The sequence below is a fragment of the Rhineura floridana genome, chromosome 11, assembly GCF_030035675.1.
Source record: "Rhineura floridana isolate rRhiFlo1 chromosome 11, rRhiFlo1.hap2, whole genome shotgun sequence".
In the NCBI taxonomy this organism is placed as follows: Eukaryota; Metazoa; Chordata; class Lepidosauria; order Squamata; family Rhineuridae; genus Rhineura; species Rhineura floridana.
The window spans coordinates 4,656,888-4,674,176 of NC_084490.1; the positions used below are offsets into that span (position 1 = coordinate 4,656,888).

General features: G+C 49.6%; 1 protein-coding gene across 2 annotated transcripts; it reads right to left on the reverse strand.

Annotated features, from left to right (window-relative positions):
- Positions 1 to 2,033: 2,033 nt before the first annotated feature.
- Positions 2,034 to 15,679, reverse strand: NOP9 (NOP9 nucleolar protein). Of its 2 annotated transcripts, none has more exons than XM_061588985.1 (11): positions 15,408 to 15,679; positions 14,451 to 14,699; positions 12,108 to 12,515; positions 11,832 to 11,957; positions 8,546 to 8,687; positions 7,355 to 7,544; positions 5,273 to 5,413; positions 5,051 to 5,173; positions 4,207 to 4,437; positions 3,391 to 3,496; positions 2,034 to 2,473 (listed from the first exon to the last, which is right to left on the reverse strand). In XM_061588985.1, the coding sequence occupies exons 2-11, from the start codon at positions 14,653 to 14,655 to the stop codon at positions 2,316 to 2,318; spliced, it is 1,830 nt and encodes a 609-aa protein (XP_061444969.1). In that variant the 5' UTR covers positions 14,656 to 14,699; positions 15,408 to 15,679; the 3' UTR covers positions 2,034 to 2,315. The 2 variants fall into 2 exon arrangements, with proteins under 2 accessions (XP_061444969.1, XP_061444968.1); XM_061588984.1 differs by lacking the exon at positions 15,408 to 15,679 and adding an exon at positions 15,166 to 15,401.
- Positions 15,680 to 17,289: the final 1,610 nt, after the last annotated feature.

Below are 17,289 nucleotides of genomic sequence, written 5' to 3' on the forward strand. Positions count from 1 at the left end.
GAAGAGTATCAAAGGCTACTTAGCCACAACGGCTATGCTCTGCCTCCACAGTCAGGCAATACACTTCCGAGTACCATTTGCTAGAAATCCCAGGGAGAGCGCTCTTGCACTCAGGTCCCACTTGCGAGCTTCCCACAGGCATCTGGTTGGCCACTGTGAGAACAGAACATTGGACTAGATGGGCCCCTGGCCTGACCCAGCAGGGCTCTGATGTTCTTATGATGCTGGAAAAGCGTTTGCCAGAGTCTAACTGGCAGAATCTCTGAAGGGTCTTGAGCCAGGTTTGGGGAACCTGCTGCCTTCCAGGTGTTGTTGGGACTCCAGCTCCCATCAGCCCCAGCCAGCATGGCTAATGGTGGCTATAGTCCAGCAACATCTGGAGAGCCAGAGGTTTCCCTACACCTGGCTTAGGCAGAGACCATTCCACGTTCCCAGTGATCTTTAACTCGAGACTGCAAGGATTGAACCTGCAACCTTCTGTGCATGCAGTGCCTGAGCTCCGTCCCGTCAATCATACCACAGGAAGTTCTGTCTAGCTCAGTTATCTACTGCAGGAATGGGGAAACCTCCAGATTTTTGCCGCGCTACAACTCCCATCATCCCTGATTGTTGGGGATATACTGGCTGGGAGTGATGGGCTTTGGAGTCCAACACCTGGAGGACCACAGGTGCATCCACACCTCTTGTCTATGAGTTTTTCCTAGTTCTGCTACTCAAGATTCTTTAACTCAGCTTGCAGGCACCAGGTAGGACCCTTGACAGCTAAATTCCAAAATATGGTGGGGCTGGCAGGGGCCAATGGGAGAAGCACTCCCAAATTTCTGGAGGACACCAGGGCCACATTCACACCAGACATTTATTCCACTTTAAACAGTCATAGCTTCCCCCAAAGAAGCATGGGCAGTGTAGTTTGTGAAGGATGTTATTTGTTTTGTTATGTGTCTTGTTATGAATGTATGGAATTAGATGCCACCTGATGTGGGAATGGGTGACTGAATTAGGTGACTTCAAAAGGATATTAGGCAAATTCACAGAGTGTCTTTCAAGGACTCTTAGCCATTGGCAGGTAAATGGAACCTCCATATTCAGACATAGTCTACCTCTGGGTACTAGCTGCTTGGAGAGCACAAGCCGGAGAGGGCTATTGCATTCATGCCCCCATTGTCAGCTTCCTGATTAGCCCCTGGGGGACATGAGATGTTGCACTAGGTTAACCTTTGGGGTCCATCCAGCAAGGCTCTTCTTCATCACCTTATCCTTTAGTGTTTATTGCTTGATCCCCTGCCCCCCCCCAGCTCCTTCTGGAGGGAAGGGCAGGATATAACCTTAATAAATAAATAAAATAGGAACATGGGTGTGTATGAGTCTGTTATGTGCCTTCACATTGACTACAACTTATGGCGACCCTATGAATCAGCAACATCCAATAGTGTCTGTTGTGAATGACCCTGTTCCGATCTTTTAAGTTCAGGTCTGTGGCTTCCTTTATGAAATCAGTCCATCTCTTCTTTGCCTTCTTTTTTAGGAGACTCCTATTCTCCTCACAGAGCTACATTTTTCCAGAGTGGTTTAGCAGTCATTTCCCTCTTTCGAGAAAACTCTGAGAATTGTAGCTCTGTGAGGGGAACAGGAATCTTTTAACAGCTTTTAGTACCCTTCATAAACTACACTTCCCAGGATTTTTGGGGGGAATGCATGACTACTTAAAGTGGAATAAATGTCTGGTGTGAATGTAGCCCAGGTTGGCAAAGACAGGTTTAACTTGCTGATGCTAAAAACTGAACTTGGAACCTCCTGCGTGCCTTCCTGTGATGGCTGCCTCCTTAAAAATATTGCACATGGGGCAAATGCACTTTATTAATCTTAAGAAAACAAGGTGGACAAAGAGAGAGACCTCCCTTCTCCACAAGTAATGGGGGGGGGATAAGGGGCAACAGTTTCCCACAGCCCACCCCAGGATTTAATTAAGAATAGTGTCAAAGGAAGGAAGGATACAGTGATACGAATAAAGAAGTAATTCCAATAGAACAGTATCGGAAAATAGTTTAATTTATTGAATTAGGCCCCAGACAAGATCAAGGCCAAGAAAAGAAAACATAAAAATATTCATGTTATCTCTTAATATCTACAAAAACAGATCCATTTGGGAGCAGACAGCAGTGGGAGACATCCGTTCCTGATCCTCCAGCCTCTCTGTGGTGCAGGAGGAGCCCACAGCGCCCTCTACAGGGCCAGTCCCCTGCTTTCATTAAATCTGCAGACATGCGGATTCCCAACCTCTCACCAAGAGCCTCTCACGCCCCCACTGTCCCAATTCAGTCCTCCAAGATCTCAGAGAAAAGCTCCCGTCGTTTCTTCTCTGCCTCCTGGTGGCGCTCCCAGTCTCGGCGCCGCTTAAGGAAGTGGGTTAAGGCGAAGTTGCGGACCAGGTGGTGGCCGAAAGGATCGTGCCGCAGCTGTGGCTCCTGCTCCACTGGGGGGGAGGGGGGGGCAAAAAGAGATGGGCTTAAAGACCTACAGAGCACAAGGGGTGGGGGAAGGGATGTCAAGTGGGGGGGGTGCATGAAAGGCCTCTCTCACTGCCCAAGAGCCTGCAGAGCTGATGTCAAGGGCTCCCCACCGTTTTGAGGGCCAGAAGGGAGAGCACATTTGAGTAGTCTGAGAAACTGATGCAGGCACCAGAAAATACCCATTTCACAGCAGAAAAGCAAGCCAGGCACAGAACGCCCCCCCTCCAAAAAAAAAAAACAAAGTAGGTAAAACATCTACACCTCCTAAAAGTTTAAACTGGCAAAAAAAAGAAGCCGACAATCCACACACACTTTCAAAAAACCTATTTAAAATAAAAAATAGGAAGGGCAGGAGACTTTGGTGTGGGCACCATGGTGCTCACAGATGCCACACTGGGGAGCCCAGGGCTCCTGCTGGGAGGCAGGCCGGGATATAAATCAGACAAATAACTAATTCTGGCAGAAAGATCTATAAACAGGCAGCTTAGTGTCTCCATGGGGGGGGGGGAAGGCTGCTTCACCCATCCCAGAAGCTGGTGCACAAGTCTGAAGAAGGAGTCTGCTGACATGCATGTAGATGCAAGAGGCGGCCAGCACAGTTTGTATGGTGGGCCTCTGGGCCAGGATGCAGCTGTTAAACAGAGGGGAGCCAACGGCTCTGACACTTGCCCAGCAAAAACTTGGGGAGGGGGAATGGCTCACTGCACAAATTGCAAAATGTATTCAGCCCTTTCTGAATGACCAGCATCATGGCTATCATTCGTATGTCCAATGCATTTCAAAGATCTTCCCCTGGGACTGTCCCCTGGGATCAAGGAGGTAAGATGAAGGGCGGGGGAGAAGTGAGTGGAGGATTGAATAGTGCCAGAAAGCCTCTTACCCAATTCCTGAGCCATCTCTCTTTTGGCTGGCAGGGTGGCCCTGTTCCAAATGGCATCCAGGACGCGACTCCCGTGTTTGCTGCAAGCCAGAGACACGTAGCTGCCCTGGCGATAGAGAGGGGGGTGGGGGGTGACCGAGAGGTTAGCTGATTCTGCTGAATTCAGTCTGCTGCTGCACCTGTGTCACTGAGGCTCCAGCCCTTCTGACCACAGGAAATCCACATCAGTATTGATTCTGAAGCATATGCGGATTCTCCCAAACAACGCTTTACAAGCCTGTCTTGAGGACTAGAACCTTTAAAAATAATAAGAGGCCAGATCTGTCATCTAACACCAAGTTCTGCAGCCCAGCATATAGGACAGCACCCAAGATGATGGCATAGCTTGTTCAGCTCCATCCAAAATCATGCCAGTGAATGATGTCCTGGCTGGAGAAGTGGGACATTCCACCCCAGAACATGCACGGGCAGAGGCAGATATCCAGCAGGAATTTTGAGCCCTTTAACCAGGGGTGGGGAACCTCAGACATGGGCCAAATGCAGCCCTTCAGGTCTCTCTGTCTGGGCCTGGGAACTCTCTCCAGCCCACATCCCTCACTGGCCCCGCTTGGCACTCCCTTGATGGATTTTGCCTGGCGGGGACGCGTCCTTGAAATCTGCCAATGTCTCTTGCGTCTCTGGGCGGGGAACAGCGGTACACAAGTGACTATTTACATGAGTTGCTCCACCCACTTTTACCTATGGCCCTGCCCACCAATGGCACGCGGCCTTCAGGTGACCGTTGACCATCCCACCCGGCGGCACCCTGGCAGGCACCTTGAGCAGACGCAATGCTTTGCGCCTCTGTTTCTCCAGGACAGAGGAGCTGGCCAGGAGGGCGTCAAAGACGTGGCTGCCCGCTGGATCGCAAGCCAGTGTGACCAGGTCCTTGGGGCTCATGGCGGCCAGGCTGCGCAGCACAGCAGAGGGGTTGGCAAAGTGCAGCAAGTGCTGGAGCATCAGGGAGCCATGATAGGAGATGGAGCTCAAGGCACGAGATGGGTCAGCCTGGCAGAGAGAAAGAGAGAGAGAGAGAGAAACGAGAGGAGGTTAAGCATGCCAGTCAGCCCTCCAGCACATAGGGTTGGACCCAACTCAGCCTTCGCCACCTTGGTGCCCTCCAGACATTTTGGACATCTCCCAGCAGCCAGTGTGGCCATTTTGGACTACATCTCCCATCAGCCCCAGGGAGATATAGCCCAAAATGGCCACGGCTGGCTGGGGCTGATGGGAGATGTCATCCAAAAGATCTGGAGGGCACCAGGCTGGCGAAAGCTGAACTAAGGTTATAGTCAGAGTACACCTGCTGGAAATTGACACAGCGGAGTCATGCCTTCATTTCAATCACTCTCCTCCAAGGAGGAGTAACTTTGGGCGCCAACCATCCATTCCCACACCTCCACTAACTCCTCCGAGGATGGCCTATCCTTCCAAGAACTCCTGTTCCCGGTTGAAGGTTTTCACTACCCGCAATGTGGACGGGTAGCAGACTGCAATCACTCAAGAGTAAAAAGAACAGGGAAGTATATGTTTTGCAAATGGTCTCTCCGCAGGCCCACCTCTCTCTCTCTCTGTTCTGCCTCTCCCCCAGCCACCCCACCAACTGCAAGCACATGCTTACTGGAGGCTGTGATGGGTTCTCCTCTTCCTCCTCCTGACTGTAATACACCTCGTAGGCCAACACAGATGCAATAAGTGGGACGCACACCAGCTGGCGGGGAGGCGGCTCCCAGCAGTGGAAAGCCTGGAGGGGAGGCGAGAGAGGAAGAAACAGAAGCAAGATCAGACCAGACCGAGAGAGAAGATGCAGATTGTGAAGAGGAAAAGGAGGCAGGATTTTTACCTCCATGAGGATCTGCAGCACCTCCTGCTGGTGGGAGCCGTGTTTTCTGCAGGCTCCCAGAAGCGCTGCGACCACTCCCAGGTGCTCACAGGCCATTATCTCTTCCACGCCTGGGCTCAGCTCCTCAAACAGTTTTCCCAGCTGCAAGAGAGAAATTGGGGGGGGAGAGAGAGATGAAAAGCACCATCAGCCTGGGAGCAAAGGGTACTCCTCACTTCTGGGGCTTTTTAATTTTTTAAAAAGATGTTTTTAAAGCTTTTTTTAAAAAAAAAATTAAAGATGTTTTAATATATTTTGAAGTCTGTTTTTATTATGTTTTAGAGTGTTTTTAGTGCTTTTGTTTGCCTCTCTGGGCTCCTGATGGGAGGAAGGGCAGGATAGTAATCAAATAAATAATAACAACTAAATAATTTAGGAAAAAAGCAAGTAAGGGGGGGATGATAAAAAGGCATGAAGTTATGCATGGCGTGGAGGGAGCAGACAAAGAGAAGTTTTTCTCCTCTCGTAACACTATGAGGGGACAGGGAATGAAGCCGAATGTTGGAAAATTCAGGACAGGCAAAAGGAATTCTTCACACAGTGCAGAGTTGAACTACGGGATTCGCTCAAAGGAGGCAGCCGCCAACTTGGAGGGCTTCAAAAGCAGATTAGAGAGATTCATGGAGGCTCATGAGACTATCAATGGCTCCCAGCCACAATGGCTCCACTGTGGGAGGTGGCGTGCCGCTGAATATCAGTTGCCCAGACTCACAAGTGGGGAAAGTGCTCCTGCGCTCAGGTCCTACTTCTGGCCTTCCCGTAACGGGCAGCTGTTTGACCACTGTGAGAACAGGATCCTGGATTAAAGAAGTCTAATCCAGCAAGACTCTTCTGAGGTTGTGTCCTGCTTCGACTTACTCTCATATCAGACAGGGAACCTGCAGCCCTCCTCATTTTGTTGGACTACAACTCCCATCATCCCTGACCATTAGCCATGCTGGCTGCAGGGGCTGATGGGAGTTGGGAGTCCAACAACAGCCACAGGCTCACCGTCTCTGATATAAGGCCTTCAGCTACAGGTTGGGCCAGTCTTCGCAATAATTTGAGTTAGGGTCAATATACAACGGCACTTTCACAGATGGGGAACTTACTTATTCTATCGTTGCATTTCTGTCCCACCTTTCCTCTAAGGAGGCTAAGGTAGTGTATCAACATGGTTCTCCCCCTCCCGATTGTATCCTCACAACAACCCTGTGAGGTAGGTTAGATTGAGAGACAGTGACTGGCCCAAGGTCGCCCACGGAGCTTTATGGCCTGGTTTCCCAGGTCCCAGTCCAATGCTCTAACCACTATACCACACTGGCTGATTGGAATGGAGGGTTAACAATTGCAGCTTGCATACTTAACATGTTTTACATACAGGAGACTTTTTTTAAAAAAAGGCTGACCCTCCCTCTCAATTTCCCAATTTTGTTTCAGTTCCTAGTCAAGTTTCACCATCACAGCTAATCCTTTTCAGGCACATTAGAGGGATTCAGAGCAAGCTTTTTCAGAGCTGGTACCTCCCTGTCTGAGCAGACTAAAAGCACCATGAAAGCTCAGTTCCTCTTTAAGATTTCCGAGGCCTCAGTCATATCTGCAAGTCAAGTGAATTAAGAATGCCGCGCCCGAGTGGCCAGATAGCTCATATCTAAGGTCACAAGGAGACCTTAGTTCAGAGATATCCCGCAGTTAATTTGAAAGATTTCGCTTGGAGGAGCGGAGCGAGTACAGAAGCCACCGCCTTATTAGTCAGAGGGTAAAGGAGTTGCAGCTCGGCCTCCACGCAGCCTTGGTATCAGCTGCAGCACGGATGCCTTTTGAAAATGGCTCCACGTCACAGATGCCAGCGTCACTCAGCCACATGGGTAAGATCTAATTCCTGGACACCACACCGTTAATCCAAATGAAAGGTCTGTAGTTCACCGGAATGAAACAAGAATCAGTGGCCCATGTGACAAAACCCCTGATGTCCACATGGCGGATTGCACAACTAAGAGCAGCCCACACAAACACACACTCACACCCACACCCAGAGTGGCAGTCATGAAGGCTTTCACTCACCAGCTTGCCAGAGGCCGCCTGGATGAGCCTCTGCAAGGTGAAGTTAGCCACTTTGTGGGCTGCCAGGACTCGCAGCTGCCCCTTCACATGCGCCTTATAGAAGGAGCGCAAGGCCTTTGGGTCAGACACCTCCAGGACCTTGTCCAGCACCCGGCTGCAAGTCTTGTCCTTCAGGAACACCAGGAGGGGGCTGAGGGAGAAAGACCCGCCAGTCAGAGAAGACCCAGGAGCTCACGCAGCTTCCATCCCCGCAAACTTCCTGGAAACCCTTGAAGCCCACCATCAAGGCCACGGAGCAACAGTGGCTCCATGTCAGCAGGGCAGCAGAATTCGCTCCGGGTTTCAGTCCGGACTGAAATGTGGAAAGGATTTTGTTGCCCCACCAACACAGAGCCACTGAACCAGTGAAAAGACAGCCAAAAGCACCAACAGGAGATGCAGGCGAGTAATATAGACTTGTTTACTTTCATTCCATTTATAGCCTGTCTTCTCCTCCAAAGAGCTCCAAGGTGGAGCCCATGGTTTTCCTACCCACCTCCATTTGATCCTCACAACAACCCTGTGAGGTAGATGAGGCAAAGACACAGTGACTGGCCCAAGGTCGCCCAGTGAGATTCATGGCTGAGTGGGGATTTGAACCCAGAGCCTCCCAGGTCCACTCCAACCACTACACCACCACCGTCTGAGCTACGCAGGCAAAAGCAACAATGCCTAACCACGGGAGGTGCAGGTGGGTAATATTTAGTTGATGCAAATCGGATCATTGCAACATGTACCTTTTCTGGCTAGCCAAAAATAAAACTCTGCCTCTTTTTTTCTTGTGTCTTAACGAAAAACAGCATGGTAGGGATTGGAGGGGTGCACAGAAGGAAAAGCCCTTGTACTTTTCCCATTTGTATTCATTTTTTAAAAAACAGTCCTGCAAGAAGTTCCACCAACAAGGCCCAGCTTACTAGAAGGCAGGACACAGAAGTGGGCAGATGGCTCCACCCCCAGCCAAGGACATTGCTCTAAATCTGTCTGGCCTACCCCACCCCCCACCCCACTACAGGGATGGAGGAAAAAGAGAGGTGGAGCAACTGAATCCGGATAGCTCTATGACCCAGAGGAAGAACAGCAGAAGCAGAAGATTCTACTGACCTCCCACCATCGCCCCCCCCCCGCACTGCCCCACGGCCAATCAGAGTTTACCTTTGCCCAGCAGCCTGGTTGCAGGAGCTCAAGTAGCCAATCACCGAGTGGCACAACTCTGAACAGTCCCCAGGCAGCTTCCGGTGCAAGACCTCCAGCGCCACCTGGAGGCAGAGGCTGAAATATTTGTTGGCAATGAAATCTGGGAGAGAGAGAAGAGATTGATTTCACGGAGGGCAGTTTTGCTGCTCCGCCTTAGCAGAAGATACTGGAGGTGGAGGCACCCTCCGGCCCCTCCCCTCACATTGGGAAGGAAGGGTGAGATAAAAAAACATCTAATCCTCCTCCCCCTCCCCAGATTTCACTATGAGAGTTGCCCTACGGAGGTTGTTTGCAGCCATTTCCCTGGCTGCTGTGGACCACAGTGGATGTCAATAGGAAGAGATGGGGAGGGCTCAATTCACTGCTTCCCCCGCCCGACCCAACAGGAGCAGCAGCCTGAAATTCCAGCTGTAACAGCCTGATATCAACAGTGCGAGAGCTTTGTCCATACTGTACAGCCAGCTGGCCGTTTCAGCGTCCAGAAAAACCATCCCCGTTGGCCATTGCATGCCACCCAAAACACCTGAAGCAACTGTCTCCTCTCCTAGAGGGAGCTCGACTGCTGGGAGGAGAGGGCAGCATTCCGTATTGCTAGATGCCCCTGCTCCATCAGAGACGCATCCTTAGCTTCACGTGGCCCCTATCAGGATTTTTCCAGGCACCCCCTCAAATCTTTTGCCCTCCCTCCACCCCAGGACCCCAAGGCTTTTCTCTGCAGCCAGCCCTCCAGCCCCCAGCACATGTCTCTCTCTCTTGTAAGACTAGAACTTGTGGACATCCAATGAAGCTGAATTTTGAGAGATTCAGGACAGACAAAAGAAGACTTCTACACACAGCGCATGGTTAAACTACGGAGTTCGCTCCCACAAGAGGCTGTGACTTGGATGGCTTTAAAGACAAATGTGTGAGGATAAGACTATCAGTGCGTACTAAGCATAATAACTATGTTCTCCCTTCCACGGCGGAGACAGGATACTTCTGAATACAAGTTGATGGAAATCCCAGGGAGAGTGCTATTGCACTCAGATCTTGACTTGGTCACAGTGATGCATGCACTGGTGACATCGGGGCTTGATTACTGTAATGCACTCTACATGGGTCTGCCTTTGAAAACAGGTCAGAAATTAGTTGGTTCAAAATGCAGCAGCCAGAACATTAAGTGGATCATGGCGTGGGGATCATGTTATCCCTGTGCTTTATCGACTCCACTGACTCCCAATTGGTTTCCAGACCCAATTCAAAGGTCTGGTTTTGACCTTTAAAGCCCTAAATGGCCTTGGAACAATGTACCTGAGGGACCATATGTACCTGCCTGTGAGTTACGATCAGCTGCCTCTAGTCCCCTGTGTGTGCCTGGAATGAAAGATGTGGCACACGGGAGAGAGGCTTTTCAGCTGTGGCCCCCAAGCTTTGGAATACCATACCCCAAGAAGCCTGCTCTGCTCCCTCCCTGATGATGTTCCAGAGACTCCTGAAAGCCATCTTGCTCCGGAAAGCCTTTGGGAGGGATTGAAGGGACAGCCTGTAACCGATGTTATTTCCCCCTCCTTTTTTAGTTTTACCTCTTTAGTCCTCTTTTAATATCACTCCCCTAGATTTTCAAACTGTATTTTATGTATTTTTATCTATTTTAATGTTTTTATTGCATATGATTTTACTGTGTATGATTTTATTGTGAGCTGTCCTGAGTGCCCTGCTGTACAGCAGAAGGGCAGGATTGGCCACTGTGAGAAGAGGATGCTGGACTAGATGGGCCACTGGCCTGATCCAGCAGGCTCTTCTTATGTTCTTATGTTCTTAAATCTTACATAAATACTTGTGGGCTTCCTACTGGAACATCTGGTTGGCCCCTGTGAGAACAGAGGGCTGGACTAGATGGGGCCCCTTTGGCCTGATCCAGCAACCAGACACTTCTGATGTTCTTAGAAATGTTTCATTATGAAACAGCATGGGTTTGTGAACACAGCATCGCAAGGGGGCATGGCAGCTGTGAACTGGGGTGGTAGCAGCTTGCAGCAGAAGCCTCGGAAAATAGGCAGCCCCGCAGGAGGACAGGAGCTATCTCACAATGCAATCCAACTGAAATGGAAATGGACTGCCTTCAAGTTGATCCCGACTTAGGCTACCCTATGAATAGGGTTTTCATGGTAAGCAGTATTCAGAGGGGGTTTCCCATTGCCTCCCTCTGAGGCTAGTCCTCCCTACCTGGCTAGGGCCTGCTCAGCTTGCCACAGCTGCACAAGCCAGCCCCTTCCTTGTCTGCAACTGCCAGCTGGGGGGCAACTGGGCTCCTTGGGACTCTGCAGCTTGCCCACGGCTGCACAGGTGGCAGAGCACGTAACCCCTGAGCCACTCACTGTGGGGGTGATCTTTAGCTGGCCCTTGACACCCAGGAGACACGAGCGGGGACTTGAACTCACAGACTCTGGACTCCCAGCCAGGCTCTTCTCCCCACTGTGCTATACCAGCTAGAGAACCCCAAATAGAGCAAAAGACAAAGCTAAAATCTATGGAATGTTGTGGCACTACAACAGCCCTAGCAAGCCAATGGCCAGGGGTAATGGGAGTTCAGTAAAAAAAATATCCTGCTATAAAAGCGCCACCCATTTCACACCAACACTCTTCAGTTCTCCCCAATGTATCTGCCCATTTTACCAAAGGAAGTTTTGTGCCCTGGCCTATGCATGCAAGCCAGAATAGTGGCAGAATGGACTATACCACTTCACACTGCAGGTTGAGGATAGGAGGGGAGAAAGGGGAATCACATTTTGGAATTCTCCCCTGCATTTTAAATCCTGCAAACGGGGGGGGGGGCGGACAACAACCACACACAGCAGGTTGTAGATAACTGGGCTAAAACTTCATCTGTCAATTTAACTTGCAGGGAAGCGTTCAGGAACGGCATGCGCCTGCCATCCACAGCCTGGTACAGTCTACACCACTTCCTCAAGAGCCTACCACTACCAAATCCAGACACAGATAGGAGAAGGGCCATCGCTCAGTGACAGAGCATCTGCCTTGCATGCAGAAGGTCCCAGGTACAATCCCTGATGGCATCTCTAGGTAGAGCCGGGAGACACCCCCGTCTGAAAACCCTGGAGAGCCACTGCCAGTCAGTGTCAGCAATGCTGAGCAAGATGCACCCCAATGGTCTGACTCAATTCCTACGATCCGGACACCCGCTCGTCAGGAGTCCAGTTTGAGTGGCATGGCTCCTCATTCCCAGCAGGTGGCACGGTCTCACCTGGAATGTGCTCCTGAAAGCGCCCGCTGAATTCACGCAGGAGGGAGAGAAAGGTGTCAGGGACCTCAAACTCCAAGGGCGCGTCACTCCCCAGTTTGGCTTGTTTGGCTCTGGAGGAAGAAGTCCCTGGAAGGATCAGAGAGCGAGAAAAACATGCAGCACAGAGTCAGAAAAAAAAGATTAGCAGGGGAGGGAAATTAGCTGGATATTAAAACAAACTTCAAACTGCCCCACATCCCTGGGAGGAGGGAAGGGCTGCTAATAATACCCACTCACCTAATCCCGGGAGCCCCCAGCTCCCATCTGACCCGACCCGGACCCCTCCAAGGACTTGCAGCAGCGTCCGCACCACAAAGCTAGCGTGGGCGTCCAAGGCAAAGACCGACAGCTCCTCCTGCACGGCCCTCCCCAGCTCCAGGACTTGGTGCTCCAGCGTCCCGGCATCCTCCGCTCCCTTCGTCGTCAGCGCCGGGGCTCGCAGCATGGCGGCCTCCAGGATGTGGGCCCCGCAGGGGTGGCAAGCGGCCAGGCGCAGGGAAGGGAGGAAGGCACGCAGCAGGCGGCTCAAGCCGGACGACGAAGCAGAAGGGAGGAGGGCCTGGAGAAGGAGAGAGCCAGCCGTGTCCAGGGCCAGGGGCAGAGCCACGGCCTCCGCCTCCTCCAAGACGTTGCTAACAAAGAGACCTGTGAAAAAGCAAGGAAATGTTACCCGCGCAACACTGAATAGAGAACAGAGTCTCGGGCAGGTGTGAGGAACATTATTCAGCCTGAGGGCTGCTCTCCCTTCCAGGCAAACTTCCAGGGGCCACACGGCAGAGCAATGAAGGCAAATGTTTCCCTTTGTACAACAGGGCTAGTTTCTACACACGCTCACACACCTCTCCCTGTTTTCCACCCCGGCAAGCAAGAAGCACAATCAGAGCTTAGAAATGCTTCATTATGAAACAGCATGGGTGTGCATGAGTTTGTGTACAAAGCATCATAAGGCGGCATGGCAGCTCTGAACTGGGGTGGTAGCGGCACATTCCAGCCAAGCAAAAGTATTCAAGCAGGGGCAGTTGAAGGATTTGCACTGGGGAGAGACCCAAGGGCCAGACAGAGAGGCTCGGAGGGCCACATTTGGCCCCTGAGTCTCAGGTGTTCCACCTCTGGTCTCACAGTTGGGTCTGCTCCAGGACCCAGATTTCTGGCAGGCGGAATAAACAGAGGCGACCGCTGTGTTGGTATGATTATGCAAGAGCTGGTGCAATGCAGGGACTAGAATGTTGGACTTAAAGTCAGGTAGGCCTGAATCCAAATCTCTAATCAGCCACAAAGCTTACTGGGCAGGCTAGAGCTAGTCAGCATCATCCTCCGTTGGCCTAACCTATCCCACCAGGATTTTAATTACTTTTCATGCATTATTACACCTATAACCCACCTTTCCTCCAAGGAGCTCAAGGTGGTGTACAAGGTACTCTTCCCTCTCCATCTGATCCTCACAACATCCCTGTGAGGTAGGTTAGGCTGAGAGACTGTGACTATGTCCCAGGCTATGGTCTGAAGGCACATAAGGCCAGCTCCCTGCTGAAGCTAAGCAGAGTCAGGGCTGGTCGGTGCCTGGATGGGAGACCGCCTGGGAACCATATGGAAGCTGCCTTGGGTTTCATGAAAAGAAAGGAAGGATATAAATGTAATAAATAAATAATAATAATGCATAATAGTTTAAAAAACCTCTTAGAAATGACTTCTAAGAGGCTAGTAAGGAAACCCCCCCTTCCGCTGCAGCCAGCACAAAAACACAAGCTCTGTACTAGCCCACTGGGCCCACTCAGCCACTTCAATCTGTGGAACTGTCCTCACTACTGATGCTGCATAACACCTGTTCCACATGTGTAACAAATCAACCTTTCAGGATGGCAGCACCAATTCTCTGGAACTCCCTGCCTATTGGCATCAGGCAGGCACCTTCGCTGTACTCTTTTCAACACCTACTTAGAACTTTCTTATTTAAGCAAGCCTGTGCAGATGATTAGCTGTGTTTTAACGTTGTTGTCTTTAATTTGTTTTAAAAATGTTTTTAATTATTTATTTATTAAATTTATTAGTCACCCATCTGCTCTGGGCGATGCACAACATAAAAACATACAATTCACATTAGAATCCTGAAGTTCCAACAATAACACTAAAATCTAACCCACCCCAAAGGGTGCTTTTAACTTGCTTTTAACTGTTTTAGCGATAGTTTTAATGTCTTTTGTAAAGTGTTTATAGAAGTGTGGGGGTTTTTTTACAATCAAGTGGTATATATGTTAATAAATAAAATAAAAAATAAAATAAACAGCATCGTAGCAGGCTAGCAAAATAAAAATAAGAATTGCTACCTAGCAGTTTGCATGGGCTTAGTCACAAGGCTGGCCAACCACGCCTCCTGCTCCTAGCTCACATGGCTCGCATACGCAAGACTGCTTGCACTTAGGGGCACAACCTCAAGACCCTTTCCCTCTTTAACTTCAACAGCCAACATGCACACACACACCCCACGAGACAACTTCTTCCTGCGTTCCCACCCCCACCTCTAATTTTCCCAATGCATTGTTACAACACATGTCCTTGGGAACATGAGTGTGTGAACCTTACCTTTCTCCTCCTCGGAGTCAAACCCGGATTTCAAGGTCTCGTGAGCTTGACGGAAATACTCAGCTGCTGCAGGCTCCAGTCTGGGGAGCGATTCTCTCTTGCCCTCCTTGGGTGCTGCCCCCTGGGGTGAGGGAGCAGGCAAGGCCTGTTTCCTCTGCTCCTTCCTGCTCCTAGCTCCTTTCTGGCGTTGGGAAGGTACCCCCATAGCTCCAGAGATGAAGAGAAGGTGAATCCAAATACACAATCTCCCTGCAGTCAGGAAATCAACAGTTGTTTGAGTAAACCAGGCAGCTTTTTCTAATATTCTTGGAGATCCGGTGGAAGAGTATAGAGAAAAGCTGGCAGAGAAAATGGGACTGCAAGTGTGGCAAAGTGGTTAATGTGGCAGACCAATGGGGTTAAGGGGGGAAATACAGGTTCAAGTCCCAACTCAGCCAAAAAGCACATCAAGTGGCCTTAGACCAGCCACCATTTCTCAGCCTAGCCTACCTCAGAAGGTGGTTGTAAGGATAAAGGGAAGGGGGGGGAGAAAGAGAGCTGCATGTGCTACTCTTGAGTTCCTTGAAAGATGCACCACAGTAAAAAAATAAGCTACCAGCACGAGAATAAGGTAGGAGTAGAGGAAACAGAGAAATTAAAATGATCTCTCTCTCTCTCTCTTATCACAGAATGCCTTTACCTATCATTCACACTTTACTATCTCTCCACACATTACCTGTTGCATTTCTGCCTACAACACAGGCATATAAACCTTGACACACACATCCCAAAAACGGTATCATCCGAAGAGCCAAATACTAGGCATGCTTATTCAGGAATCTCCCCGCACCACGGGACTTAAAAATGCAGCCTCAGCCAGAGATGGCAACCGAGGGAAAAAAGAAGTTGGAGAGGAAGACAATCGGGCAAGACCCTCAGAGGAAGAGAAGTCAGGATATGCAGAGATCAAGGACTCACCGAGGAGGGTTCACCGCCTTCTGTTGCTGTTACCGGATTTTAAGCCGCAAACGTGGAAACAGAAACCTCCCCTCCTCCCCATTCCCGGGGCTGCTGGATCCTGCAAGCAGCAATGCACGATTCCACCAGCTGCATCCCAGCATGCAACGCGCGCCCAAGCACGCCGCCCTACTCGCCTCCCGCGATGCTATACAAGCGGAGCGAGCGGATCGCCACGCTGCATCCCAGTGTGCACCGCGCAGAAATTGCTTGCCTCCTTGACCACAGTGCACCTCGGCCAAACTATGCCTTAGTAGCTTCTCATTTTAACGCAATGTGCGACTGCGGATGTGTTTTTTCCAGCCCTGGTTGGGTTAATTAGTGTGTGAGAGAAGGAATAGATGTTGACAAACATGATTTTTTTTAAAAAAAATTAACAGGATCAAGCACTGTCGCGGCCAAAAAATTCAGAGCAAAGCGAATCTAGCACATTTTATTTATTGTATGGCTGCACACAAACCATATGTTTAAAGCACATCTCCCTCCTCCAAAAAAAGTAATCCTGGGAAATTTAGTTTACTCCTCGCAGAGCTATAGTACCCTGTATCATACAATTCCCAGGATTTTTTTTGGGGGGGGGCGGTTAAATGCATGGGATGGTAGCCAATGCTATTCCTGTTCAGAGTTGACCCACTGAAGTTAAGTCAACAAGACTTAGGTTTATTGATTTCAATGGGTCATAGTTGCATAGTTAGTTGAATAGTTGAGTGTAAAACCTCATTGTTGGGAATGGTAATTGTTAAGAGTGAGGGGTGGGATGTTTGTGGGTGTGAATGTGGATGGATTTGTGGAGGTGAAGGTTGATTCAAGTATGGGTGTGTTTATAAATATATTTACATCCTGCTCATGGCTTCCCATAGGATCTGGCTGGCCACTGTGAGAATAGGATGCTGGACTAGATGGGCCACTGGCCTGATCCAGCAGCCATGCTCTTCTTATGTTCATATTTGTATGGGTATTGAGAGAGTGGAAGTATATTGAGTAAATATAATCTTATGTTATGGATTTTGACATTCCATATACTGAATTTAAGTTTGATATCTTTTGTAAACCCCTTTGTGATCTTTCCTGATTAAAAGTGGTGTACAGATACTTGTAGTAATAATGATCATTCCCTTTCAAAATTAACTCTGCACATTCTCAGAGACATTGCATTTTTCAGTACATTACATATTCCCAACCAAGCTCTATCGCTGAAAGAATATTTGGGGGCTAAGGTCCGGAGAATGATGGTTTAAAGGGTTAGGGGTATAGTAGAGTTGAACTTTGGTATATCTCATACTTTCCTCTCTAAGGAGGTCAAGGAAGGAGAACGGAAACTTTTTTTAAAAAAATGCCTAGAATAGATTATTTTTCAGTTGACTCAACATTTTTACTGTCAGTGTAACACCAACACCCACCCACTGAGAAAGCCGCAATTATGAACAATTGTTCACCCTTTTCATGCTGTGTCACTCACAAAAGGGATGGCAGAAAGTTTGGGGTGAAAACAGGGACAACAGAAACTCAGACTTTTTGAGAGAACTGTTGGGTTTCAGAGAACACCCGCAGGATCCTATTTCTCCCTTTCTTCTTCTGTCACTTTCAAATCATCATTCAGTCGAGCGTGGCCCTATAGCATTCTTATTTGCAGTGCCAGCCTCAAACACCCAAAATTAACTGAATGTGGTGTGTGTGTGAGAGAGAGAGTGAGAGTGAGAGAGAGATCTTTTCATCACTCTCATCTAATTAGTTGAATTCTGAACCCTGGATCTGAGTCCTGGATCCAATAATCTGCTCTAACCACTAACCGCCACTTCTCTCCAAAGAACCCAGGAGTCCCTGTCCATACTACATTCTCCAA

What these genes read in the sequence shown, in the direction of transcription:
- NOP9 (XM_061588984.1), bottom strand. Translation starts at nt 15,232, where the DNA reads ATGATACCGTTTTTGGGATGTGTGTGTCAAGGTTTATATGCCTGTGTT. An exon ending in CTTTCAGGAGCACATTCCAG is followed by an intron (nt 8,688 to 11,831) that starts GTGAGACCGTGC and finishes TCTCTCTCCCAG; the next exon opens with ATTTCATTGCCAACAAATAT. An exon ending in TGCTGCAGATCCTCATGGAG is followed by an intron (nt 5,174 to 5,272) that starts GTAAAAATCCTG and finishes CCTCCCCTCCAG; the next exon opens with GCTTTCCACTGCTGGGAGCC.